Raw genomic sequence first — 12,998 nt, 5'->3', positions numbered from 1 at the left:
GATAAAGCTTACGTTAAGATCTTTGTTGTTATGCTGACTTCTGAAGGTACATCAGAAGGTTCTTCAGATCCGAAGAAAAAGGTGAGATATTTATTATAATAGTTCTGTGAAAAAAAAAATTTTTTTTTGGAGAAGAAACAATTGTTTTACTCGTCAGGTGAATGGAAAAAGAAAAGGACTTTACTGAAAGACGCTTTGTGTACGTGTGAAGACTTCACGAATATACGTACACATATATGTATGTATATATTTTATATATAAAGAGAGAGAGAGAGATTGGTTTATATGTGTGAATGGAGTTGAGTGTAAATGTGGGAGAAAGAAAACAGAGTTTTGAAGTAAAGAAAATCCAAAGGGGATTTCATCTGTTCCTATTTTACTGGGATCTTTGCGTGTTTAAACAAAAAAAAAAATTTCGTTCTGTTTCTTCTTGCAGAATTGTTTGATTTTGCTTTTATTTCAATTTCTATGTATTGATTGTTTTGTTTATCAAAAGTGACTCAAATCTTCTCGGGAAGTCATGGGTTTCTTGTGCTGATGTGAACAGATTTGGTGAAAAATGAGATGTGGGATGGCAAAATTGATGAGACTGAGATTTTCTGGGGTTCAATTTCCTCTGTAAATCCGCAGTAAAATTACTATTTGATTTTTTTTAGATGTTTCTGCAGATGGGGTCTCTTTTCTGGCTGAAGATAAGAGAGGTAAGAAACTGGATGTTCTCTGGATTCGGTTTAGTTTTCTTGGTTTCTAAATGTTTTGTGTTTTATTTTGTGCAGGCATCACTTTATGACGCCTGTTGAATTGTTGAAGGGCTTCCCGTGACCTAAATTTTGGGTTTGATTTGAAGATAGTTATTGCTAAAATTGCGATGATCACCTTTATGGAATCGAAGGAAACTGTGAAAGAAACTGAGAAATGTTTGGACTCTCAGTTATGGCATGCTTGTGCCGGTAGCATGATTCAAATGCCGCCGGTTAACTCGAAAGTGTTTTACTTTCCTCAGGGACATGCTGAGCACGCTTCTGGGAATGTCGATTATAGGAATTTTCCTAGGATTCCTGCTTTCGTACCGTGTAAAATTTCTGCAATCAAATTCATGGCAGATCTCGAAACAGATGAGGTTTTTGCGAAAATTAGACTGGTTCCTGTTGGAAATGATGTGGATTTTGATGATGAAGGGGTTGTAGGGATTAATGGGCCTGAGCATCAAGAAAAACCCACTTCGTTTGCCAAAACTTTAACGCAATCCGATGCTAACAATGGTGGGGGCTTTTCAGTTCCTAGGTACTGCGCAGAGACGATTTTTCCTAGGCTGGATTATACCGTGGATCCTCCGGTTCAGACGATTCTTGCCAAGGATGTTCATGGTGATACTTGGAAATTCAGGCATATTTATAGAGGGACACCTAGGCGACATCTCTTGACCACGGGGTGGAGTAATTTTGTGAACCATAAGAAGCTAGTGGCAGGCGATTCCGTAGTTTTTCTAAGGGCGGAAAACGGCGATCTTTGCGTTGGGATTAGACGCGCGAAAAGGGGAATTGGTGGTGGAATTGAGATTCCGGGATGGAATCCAGCTGGGGCGAATTCTACCATGCCTTATGGAGGATTTTCGACTTTCTTGAGGGATGATGAGAATAAGTTGGCAAGAACTAGTAATGGGGTTGGGAATGGAAGTTTGATTGGTAGAGAACGAGTGAAGGTAGAAACGGTAATTGAAGCTGCTACTCTTGCTGCCAGTGGGCAACAGTTTGAGGTTATTTACTACCCTCGAGCTAGCACGCCCGAGTTCTGTGTTAAGGCCTCTCTTGTAAAGGTGGCATTGCAAATACGTTGGAGCTCGGGTACCAGGTTCAAGATGGCATTTGAAACGGAGGATTCGTCGAGGATAAGTTGGTTTATGGGGACCATATCGTCAGTCCAGGTTGCTGATCCTATTCGCTGGCCTGATTCTCCTTGGAGGCTTCTGCAGGTAATTTCTTCTCTGTTGAATGCCTCGTGTTTTAACTTGGTATATGATCTCTTATCTCCGTTGAGCATGATTTCACCTTGATCTAACCTTTTCTTTATGATATTTTATATTTGTATATTTGATTGTAATGTGACTCAAAAAACTACAATGAAATTTAAGTGATAATGCATTTATACTGCCTTAAGCACCAATGCCATGGTTTGCGTCCGTGAAAAATCCCTGATGTCCTATCCCCTGTATTTCTTTCTGAAATTTCAAATCTCGTACATATATGCATCAAACTTTGATTGCGAATATTCTTGTTCTTTTTTAATTTTGATACCTTTAACTGCGGGAATAGTTGGATCAAAAAACTTGTCCCTAATTCTAGTGTGCCCTAAAGTTTGAGGGGAAAAACTTGTGATTCCAAAGGACCTTATGATAAATCTACTATGATTCACGCATTTTAATTTAGCGAATCGGTGCAGGTGACATGGGATGAACCTGACCTACTCCAAAATGTGAAACGTGTCAGCCCATGGCTTGTAGAGTTGGTATCAAACATGCCGGCCGTTCATCTCTCGCCTTTTTCGCCTCCTCGAAAGAAATTAAGACTACCTCATCAGTCAGATCTCCCACTTGACTCCCAACTTCCATTCCCATTTCTTTCGGGCAACAATCTCCTACTTGGGTCCAGCATCCCCTTAGGTTGTCGTCCAGACAACATTCCTGCTGGCATGCAGGGAGCCAGGCATGCTCAATATGGATTACCTTTATCCGATTTTCATCTCAGTAAACTGCAACCAGGTTTGTTTCCAGTCAGCTTCAGACAAGCTGTTGTACCTACCGGAGCCTCGATTCCCTTCATACCCGCCAAGCCTGCCAATACTGAGAACATTTCTTGCTCACTGACCATGGGAAATTCGACTGAGGGATCAAAGAAATCTGATGTTTTAAAGGCAACTCCGTTTGTGCTTTTTGGCCAACCAATACTAACCGAGAAGCAAATGTGTACGAGCTGTGGTAGTGATACTGTTTCTTCAATCCATGCGGGTAACAGTTTTTCTAGCCATGCTGATAAAACAGGAAATACTTCTGATGGATCTGGTTCGAATCAGAATGATGCACCGGAACGAACTTCATGTGAAGGTCTGAATCTTGAAACCGGTCAGTGCAAAGTTTTCTTTGAATCTGAGGATATGGGTCGCAGCTTGGACCTTTCTTTGGTCGGTTCATATGAAGAACTTTACCGAAATCTGGAAAATATGTTTGGGATCGAAATTTCAGATCCGCTGAATCAAGTCCTGTACTGGGACGCCAAAGGTGCAGTCAAGCAACTCGGTGAAGAACCATTCAGGTCGGTTATCTCATACATGTTATTTGAATTCATGTGTTTTCTTTCGTCATTCTCTACATTTAATCACGTATTTGGTACTTTGGTCTGTTAATGTTTCAGTAACTTCAAGATGGCCGCTAAAAGGTTGAGGATTTTAACAAAATTTACGCAGCGAGAATGCAAGAACGTAGACCTGTGATCATATAAATGGAAATCTCCAGTCTAACCATGAATAACTTAAAGCGTAGCTCTTAACAACTCATGAAGAATCATTCTTGGATCATGGGGGACCCTACTCAAATGACAAATCCACCTTTCAATCTACATTATCATCCTGTCTGTTGAGAAGATTCCTCTTTAATTGTTTTCTTGTTTATTTCTCGTAAACAATAAGTTTAAGTTACTTGCATTTTTGTATGGTTTTGAATTTTATGCTATGGTTTCAAGAAATTCGAAGCTTAGTATTGTAAAAAAAGCCATTTCGTCGATATCATCTCCCTCTCTCTATATATACTTCTCGGGAGAACTCTCTCTTTCGGACAAGTCCCATTTCAAATTTTGCCAAGCTATTTTGAATATATTTTTTAAAAAAACAAACATAAACTCTATATAATATGATTTACTTGATTAATACTATTTGTTGATGGTTGATTGCGATAACACAAGTAACGACAGTTAATTCGTTTTTGCTATTAAAGTGCCGCAGGAGTTGGAATCGACTGCATGAATATTCCCGATTACGATAGAGTTTTTTTTTTATTTTATCTACAATTTCTACGGATTACCTAAAAATACATGGAATTGTATCTTTATTTAATGTATTTCAAATAGCATCACGCAAAGAGAAGAATAGATCTCTTGTGAGACGGTCTCACGAATCTTTATCTGTGAGACGGGTCAACCTATCGATATTCACAATAAAAAGTAATACTCTTAGCATAAAAAGTAATATTTTTTTTATGGATGACACAAATAAGAGATTCGATCTACGAAATTGATTCGTAAGTCGTCTCACAAGATTTTTTGTGGGAAATAGTAAGACATTTAATTTCCTAGAAGACAGAGACAATTTATAAAATATATGAGCGCACGTGTGAGGAGTAGGTGGGACCATGCGCATGTGCATGCTGCGTCAACATGAGATTTTAGCGGCGTTTCGAAGACTGCGCGGTTTCTTCTCTATTATTTCACCCTTCAAAATTTTGCAATTGTTGTTTGCGATGCATAAATCTATTAACTTATAGTAACTGATTTGATTTTTAATATATATTAAAATATATCCCTCTCAGTTTAAAAATAGTTATTTTTATTCAAGAATCAATATTATAAAAGAGACTTATTTTGATAAAATTTTAACTTATCAATAAATATCATATCTTATCGACTTATCAAAATCTTTTGAAAATTGTTAAAAATATTTATTTATCCTAATAAGATTAGTTTGAAAATAAGAAATTTATCATATTTAACTACCTAATTACCCTGATTCACATATAAATGTTATGAAAAAGTGATATCTGATTATCGATATATGTATTTTGTATTAAATAAATAAATTCCTAAACCACTTAAAGCGTAAAATTTATCGTAAACTTAATTAAAAAAATTCAATCATACACATATGATTACTATAAAATTCGAGTTCGAATTCGAGCTGGAGTGTGCGTGTGGATAGCAAAAACAACGCACTTCGAGGTGGGCTCCTGAGTTGGATAGTGTGAAACTGCCAACGACAACCTCGGATTTAAATTTTTATTAACTTAATTATTATTATTATTATTATGCCATAAATATGTTTATTACTTAAATGAAACCGCCACAAAATTTTGTATGAAAATAATAAATTTTAAATCATTCCCCCGCGAATAAATGTCATTCAACGTAGTTTAAACAGAGAGAGTCATTTGGTGAATGTAATTTCTATTTTTAGCCCACAGTACAAGGAATTGTTTCACCAAGGTGAGTGCAGGGTGAAAAAGTAAGAGTAATGGTCCAGGCATCATGGTGGACTAGCAAAAAACAATACAACGGCTAATCAAAAAAAGTGCGTTCAAGTTAATGGACTATTTGAAAACAGTTTGATTCTTTTATCAACATTTTATCGGACAAGACTAATGCACAAGATTTTTCTTGGTTTATCTGACTAGCATACTTCGTAATGACTACTACATTAATCTGAAAGTTTACCTAATATATATCAAATGATAGTGATCGCAAATTCCATCGTCGCTTGAAAAAAATAATTGCAAATCATCACGAATATTAGAAATGGCAAAAATCATAATTACTATTTTTATATTTATGTTTTGTGTTTCCAAATTTTGTTTGGAAAATCGACACGAGATCAAATTATTTTTATTTTTAATAATCAATATCATAGGTATATATTGTTAGTTGTCTCACGTCGATTGGATAAAATATTTGAGAGTTGTATATATGGACTTGGATAATCATCTTTTCTTTAGCTAGCTTTTAGAGCTGAGTTATCTTCAAGTTCAAATCTTAACATTGTTTAAGAACCCAAGTTCCACCATTATGTGTTGGGTTGCCGACAATTGAGCCACCCGTTATGTCCATAGTTGGATCATTGCTCTAGATATTAATTATCGGGCGTGATAGAGTGTTTTAGTTGTCTTACATCATAAGAGAATCAATCAAAATGACAAAAAATTGTATAAAATCCTTGGGGTTTCATATATGGATTTTTAGAAAAAAAAATAATTTTGAGCTAGCTTTTGGGGTTGAGTTATGTACAAGTCTCAATATTAACATATGCAAGATCAATGTCCGTACTTACATTTATACTTTTCCTTTTCATCTTCAAAAAAAAATAACAAATTGTGAAAAAGTACATGATGTGATAATCTCAATCCAAATTACGTTTAAAGGAAAAAAAATGGTGGATTCCATTATGGACTATAGTGGCAAGCTTCTTGACACATAAAAAAGCTGCTTTAATTTGTTTGAGTAAATTCGAGGGAGCAATATCCAGCTACACGCAATCCCTCATTCCTAACTCGTGATATAATTTGATGAGCATCGATCCATCTGTAATCACGTTTTTGTTTGAATCGATAAATTGGATTTGATGGAAGATATTTCAAATGCATCTTGAATGTATTTATTAAAGATTTGATTTCTCGTGAAATCGTCTCACGAATTTATATTCATGAGATAGATCGATCGACTCATATCAATCATAAAAAATAATATTTTTTCATGAATTGAGTCAAGTTGGAGATTCGATCCACATAATTAATAATTTGATAATAAATGTTTAAAATGGGGCCGAAGAGACAGAGATTTGAAGACAAAGACAGGTAGTAAGGGCCCAAGAGCATGTGGACTCAGAACAAGGACAAAGATCCATTTCACCCGAAAAAAATCTATTAACTACGACAGCGACTTGTCAATGAATTGGTGCCCAACAGTTGACAGTTTGAGTTAAATTTTTACTCTTTCTAAAGTCAAATTCAACTCGCTTAACTGACTGTACTCTTTAAAACGAAGTAAATTTCAAAGCATGAATAAATATATTTAATTTAATTTATTTTATTTTTAGAGGGAAAATTGGCTTTTTGGTATATGTTTGATTTTTTATAATTTTGATCATATATATTGTCAAATTTTGATATTAGTTCGTATCTTTGTTTGTTTGTTTTTTTTTTTTTACAACTTTAGACATTTTCTCGATGTGCCACCATTGTATTATTGATGTGACGTTAATATGTGTAGTGTCACACCTACAGTTCGATGAAAAATGAATAAAATTGCAAAAATCGGAAGACATATAACTAAAATTGAAATTTGATAACATAAATAATCAAAATTATAAATTACAAACATATTAAACAAATATTGTAAAAAAAAAAAATTTCTTTTTGATATTGAAGTTCTGAATTGATGATGTCAAATCATGGATTAAGAGTTATTTTTTGTTCATTATAATAATTTTATTATATTATGTAGTAACTGTTGTTTATTATATTTTATTTATTTCGGTCAATTATAGATTATGGAAAAGCTTGTTGAGGAGAAATGAGAAATTTCAAGGTATGTATTCAAGAGCAGGAAAAAAAAAGCATCCGGAAACTATTTTTCTTGAATATATATTTTTTATATAAATAAAATCAAATGTGCGAAAGATTGGTGTGGGCTGTTTTGGGAATGAACCAGGCTCTCCCCAAGAATTGACCACGTTTGAGTTTCACTTCCCGGAAAGCTATGAAAAGCCCACATGACCATGAAACAAAACACAGCCCAAGTGTTTCATGAAATCTTGGCTAATTCCTATTTTACAATCAAAATATCAAAGTTTTGGGTGTTCCACAATTGAAACGTAGTGTTTGAACTGTTTGATGATTTAAAATATTTAAGTTACATTATTATCACCAGCTATAATTTTTGATAAAGAAACATGCGTTCAGTCCTACACAAAAGGCCCCTGAAGAGGCCTATTTGTGTTCATTGTTCAAATTGGAACATAAAAAAATGAAAGAAAACAAAAACTTGCAATTATTTATAGACCAATATCCATAAATTAGTTAACTTGCATTGAATACAAGATTAAATATTTGATAGCATCCCTCTAAAATTCGGACCATTCTCCCCAAAAAAACCTGCCAGCAATTAATTCTTGCGTGCCACAGCTTCATCCATCCTATCAGCCTAATGTCCTCCGACATAGGGTGCCCAAAAACGATCACTCTAGATCATATGAAAAAATATTAAAATTCCATCCCGGAATTTATTATATTATCCACATTTTATATCTGAATTTTAAAGAATGTCTATAGAAAAAATATCATGTCTTTAAAATTCTTGCCAACTTTTGAATTGATCCATGTCAGGTCAATTCATGCACACCAAAACGAAATTTGAATTATTTAAAACGCTGTTTGATCTGTGTTGGAACAAAATGCACTTGCCTATTACGTTGGACCTCAGTATGCCTCCAGTTGGATCCTTTTTCTTCCATTGCTAGCCCAATAGGCCCGTTATTTTTGTTGATATACTAAGGAGTCCATTAAATAAATTTTTTATGAGATATTTAGTTATTTAATTTTGCCCAACTAATTTTTAAAANATTATGTGTCTCCCTATATTTTAGAGTTACATAATTTATCAAGTATAAAAATAATGAGATTATCAAATATACTAAATACAAAGATGTGTACTAAAAACTCATCTTAAAATTATTATCATTGTGCGATATTATTAAATAGAGAAAAACTTATTTTAATTATTTTTAATCATTAAAATATATACACAAAAACTAATATGAGATGATATCACAGATCAATTTTGTGAGAATGATATCCAACAATATTCCTGAAAATTTTTTTTTATATTAAAATTATCACTTTTTCTTACCCGTCTCATGATAATAGATCATTAATATCGTTTCACAAGAGATCATCTACTAATAAATATATCATTTTATTGGTGAAATACTATTTCGTTTAAAGTGAAAAATATTGTATATAAACTCACATATTGGAATGAAAAATTAATATATAGTATTAACCAAAAAAATTAATTAGAAATCTAATACATACGAAACTTAAAATTTTGTGTGTGTGTGTGTGTGTGTGTGTGTGTGTGTGTGTGTGTGTGTGTGTGTATAATGTGGACATTACGCAACAAATGCAAGCGACCCGCGTTTAACTAAATTAGACAATCTATCTTCGCTTCCTATAAATATATCATCTCTCCACTCGTACCCCATTTTTGCTTTCTCACCAACGATTCGGAGTTTTCGAATTTGTTTATCGCTTATCGCTCCGTTTTCAGCTATTTTTAAAGGTAATTTTTTTGTTTTCTCGCTCTAGCTTTCTGTTGCTGTGTAATTCGCGTTCAGATTGTTTGAGTGGATGGGTTTTTACTGTGAATATCTTTTAATGTTGTAATTTTTTGTTGATGGTAAGGGCTTAGACTTTAGATTTGTTGTTTCTCTGGAGAGATTGGGATCCATCTTAGTTTTGTTAGATCAAATTATTTGTTAATTTTGTTGACTGAATTTGATTTTGGAGATCTTTTAATCTGCAAGGTTTGTATCCTGCCGATGGAGCCTTGGAGGATTGCTTTTTTAATCAGTTGTTTTTCCTGATTCGCATGTGAAATGGGGATCGATTAATTCATTTAAAATGTTGATTGTTGAAGATCATATTTCCTGATATGTATATGGACTTTAATGAAGAATAATATAGGCTGATTTTATTGGGTTTCTTGAAACTGTTTTCTACGTATCATGGTCCCGGATATGCAAATGGGTGAAAAATACCGGATTATTTGTGGGAGTTTCTTGACATTGAAAACGAGATTATATGCTTGTACACGTACATCAACAAAACAATAATCAATCCCAAGAAATATAAATGACTAATCCAAGCATTGATTTTACACAAGAGATAGTTTGTGGCTTGCTTTTGAGATACTGTGAGGTAACCCAAGCACATTAGATATGAAGTATTTTATCTATTGTCGTGCTGCATGTTTTTCTTACTTAGATTTGAAGTTTGAGCATTGATGATTGTTTAGTTTTTATATGGTAGATCTATAGATGGATACTTTTGAATTGTCTCGATCAGTAAAATCATGCATTCTCTCTGAAACATTCTTCATTTTCATGTGCGATTACGGATGCAAATCTTTGTTAAGACTCTCACCGGCAAGACCATTACTCTCGAGGTAGAGAGTTCTGACACCATTGATAATGTAAAGACAGATTCAGGATAAGGAAGGAATCCCTCCTGATCAGCAGAGGCTAATCTTCGCTGGAAAGCAGCTTGAAGATGGGCGAACCTTGGCAGATTACAATATTCAGAAAGAATCCACCCTCCACCTTGTCCTCCGCCTTCGTGGTGGGATGCAGATTTTTGTGAAAACTCTTACTGGGAAGACCATCACCCTGGAGGTTGAAAGCTCCGACACAATTGACAATGTCAAGGCCAAAATCCAGGATAAAGAAGGAATCCCTCGTGATCAGCAAAGGTTGATATTTGCTGGGAAGCAGCTTGAGGATGGCCGAACACTTGCAGATTACAACATCCAGAAGGAGTCAACTCTCCATCTCGTCCTCCGGCTGCGTGGTGGAATGCAGATCTTTGTGAAGACCCTCACCGGGAAGACCATCACTCTTGAGGTGGAAAGCTCCGACACAATTGATAATGTTAAGGCAAAAATTCAAGACAAGGAAGGTATTCCTCCAGACCAGCAGAGATTGATTTTTGCTGGGAAACAACTCGAGGATGGCAGGACCCTTGCGGATTACAACATACAGAAGGAATCAACTCTACATCTTGTGCTTCGTTTGAGGGGAGGCATGCAGATCTTTGTTAAGACCTTGACCGGGAAGACCATCACCTTGGAGGTCGAGAGTTCAGACAAGATTGACAAGGTTAAAGCGAAAATTCAGGACAAAGAAGGAATTCCTCCTGATCAGCAGCGATTGATATTTGCCGGGAAGCAGCTGGAAGATGGCAGAACACTTGCCGATTATAACATTCAAAAGGAGTCGACTCTTCATCTAGTGTTGAGACTGAGGGGCGGAATGCAGATCTTTGTTAAGACCTTAACAGGGAAGACTATCACTTTAGAGGTCGAGAGTTCAGATACCATTGACAACGTAAAAGCGAAGATTCAGGACAAAGAAGGCATTCCTCCAGACCAGCAGCGATTGATCTTTGCTGGTAAACAACTTGAGGATGGCAGGACACTTGCAGACTATAACATCCAAAAGGAGTCCACGCTGCATCTTGTTTTGCGCTTGAGGGGGGGAGGTATCTAGGTATCTAGGTATTATTTGACTAAGACTTGGACGGGGAAAGATAAATTGAAGGTTGGCCATGCCATACGTGCCTTTGTGTTTTGTTTTCGTGGTGTTGACTTTGGAAGATGAATTTCTACATTTCTTATATTGCATGTGGATTTTATGTTAGTTTTTTTCTCAATATGTATTTGAAGTGTCTCTGGGCTTGTGTACTATTTTAAAAGTGGGATCCATGATGGTGAGATGTTTCGAGCAAAATTACACGTATAATGTCCTAGTACCTTGTACCAAAATTCTGATGGGCAAGCATAGAATTCACAAGTAGGAGAATAAATCCAATTCTCAATCCCTTTAAAGACAGATCAAAGAACAAAAGTTTTAGTTGGGAGGACCTCCCATCGGAATTTGTCCACCATGCAACAAACGACAACATCATCTATGGTGCACATCATCTCAACTTCTCAGCTTCAAGCTCTTGTTTCAGTAACTCCACCCGTTCAAGTAAAGCCATGTTTTCCTAATAACACAAGGCAATTGAACAAGTGACCGTCAGCTAAAAACAAGTGTCATGACTATGCATGAATATGTAACGCACCTTTTGCAACAACTCCAGCTTCTTCTTCAGACTTCTGGACGCCTCACCCGATTCTCCGACAGAATTTTGAAGCTTTACAAACACAAATCGGTTATCCAAATGGAACGAATCAGTGCGCGTTACGAAACTAAGACGATGATCTACAAATCATCTTCACAATTCAAAGTCTGAATACGAGTTTAAAATGTTGATAAATGACGATAACAATACTGGTTATGCACAGGCCGAAATCAGTAAGACTGATTTTAGCAGATCTCTTCAGTTTGGTTCAGTCTAGCTGACGAGCCCGACTGACAGTGGACCTCAAAATCAGTTAGGCTCAGGAAAAGTCGACATCAATTTAATCGCTGCAATTTCAGAATCCTTACACAATATTTCCAAATGGTCATATTCTTGTGTCTAAGGTGTATATAATTCTTGAAGCCTATAAATATAATATCTTGATAATCAAATACAAGCTTTTGAAGGTATTCAAAACATGGGTAGCCTACATGAAGAAATTAGCTAGAATGTGGGCAAACTCAAGTGTGAGGATACACACTGTAATTGATTAAATCCCCACACATTATCACTCACGCATATAAATGAGAGTTGAGATTCAAAGTTTAGCCGAGTGAGTCTTCACACAAAGAAATTAAAGATTATGTTTGTAGTTTTGGCCTAAGAGACATTAAATATAATGCAAATTGTGAGATTGCGACCTACCATTGAAAGTGTGCTGAGAGTTTCGATTAGACAATGGATAAATCCAAAGTCAAAATAGATATATATATATATATAAAGAGTTGTATAAATCAAAGTCTCATTCCAAGAGGAAGAAATGGTGATTTATGAGTTGTTAATCTCCAACCATCCATAGACAAATTTGTGTCTATTTATTTATTGTATTTAGTTATTGCAACTGTTTTTAAGATGCTTGTTAAGTATTTTATGTGTTTTTCAAACACAAAAAATATTACATACCATTGTTTGAATATAAAACATTGAAATTTCATATAATTTTCATGGTTTACTGATATTATTTCTTAATTGTTAATCTTCTAAGATGCGAGATCATACAACAATTATAATCGTACAAGGTTCATATCTTATCATAGTTCGAAAATATTTTTCCATGTCAAATCGAATCATAAAAGTACTTGAAACATATAATTCTTAATCATGACATGAATGAAAGAACCCTGCTCGAACGAAGTTTTTTGAAAACAGAATCGTAGGACGAAGATCTCATAGTGAATATAATTTTACCTCTCTTGGATAAAAAATTAAGAATGAAACTTGATGGAGTGCTCGGGTTTCTTGGTTTGAAGGTTGGACATAAACTTTCTTGGAGTCGGACTGAACT

The 12,998-nt window shown here is 35.1% G+C and overlaps 1 protein-coding gene and 1 pseudogene across 1 annotated transcript; both read left to right on the top strand.

The window, feature by feature from the left end:
* Window positions 1-275: 275 nt before the first annotated feature.
* Window positions 276-3,794, top strand: LOC140977249 (auxin response factor 18-like). The gene is made up of 4 exons (XM_073441923.1): window positions 276-701; window positions 777-1,972; window positions 2,440-3,308; window positions 3,408-3,794. The coding sequence occupies exons 2-4, from the start codon at window positions 869-871 to the stop codon at window positions 3,484-3,486; spliced, it is 2,052 nt and encodes a 683-aa protein (XP_073298024.1). The 5' UTR covers window positions 276-701; window positions 777-868; the 3' UTR covers window positions 3,487-3,794.
* Window positions 3,795-9,133: 5,339 nt separating this feature from the next.
* LOC140977248 (polyubiquitin-like) lies at window positions 9,134-11,258 on the top strand (annotated as a pseudogene).
* Window positions 11,259-12,998: the final 1,740 nt, after the last annotated feature.

This window comes from Primulina huaijiensis, chromosome 5 (assembly GCF_012295235.1).
Source record: "Primulina huaijiensis isolate GDHJ02 chromosome 5, ASM1229523v2, whole genome shotgun sequence".
Classification (NCBI taxonomy): domain Eukaryota; kingdom Viridiplantae; phylum Streptophyta; class Magnoliopsida; order Lamiales; family Gesneriaceae; genus Primulina; species Primulina huaijiensis.
The sequence above is the reverse complement of the archived record's forward strand: the minus strand, read 5'-3'. Positions and strand labels throughout refer to the sequence as shown.

Bases quoted from the DNA above. Each gene is read 5' to 3' on its own strand.
- LOC140977249 (XM_073441923.1), top strand. From the start codon at position 869: ATGATCACCTTTATGGAATCGAAGGAAACTGTGAAAGAAACTGAGAAA. The intron at 1,973-2,439 runs GTAATTTCTTCT...GAATCGGTGCAG, and splicing joins CTCCTTGGAGGCTTCTGCAG to GTGACATGGGATGAACCTGA. The intron at 3,309-3,407 runs GTCGGTTATCTC...TTAATGTTTCAG, and splicing joins CTCGGTGAAGAACCATTCAG to TAACTTCAAGATGGCCGCTA.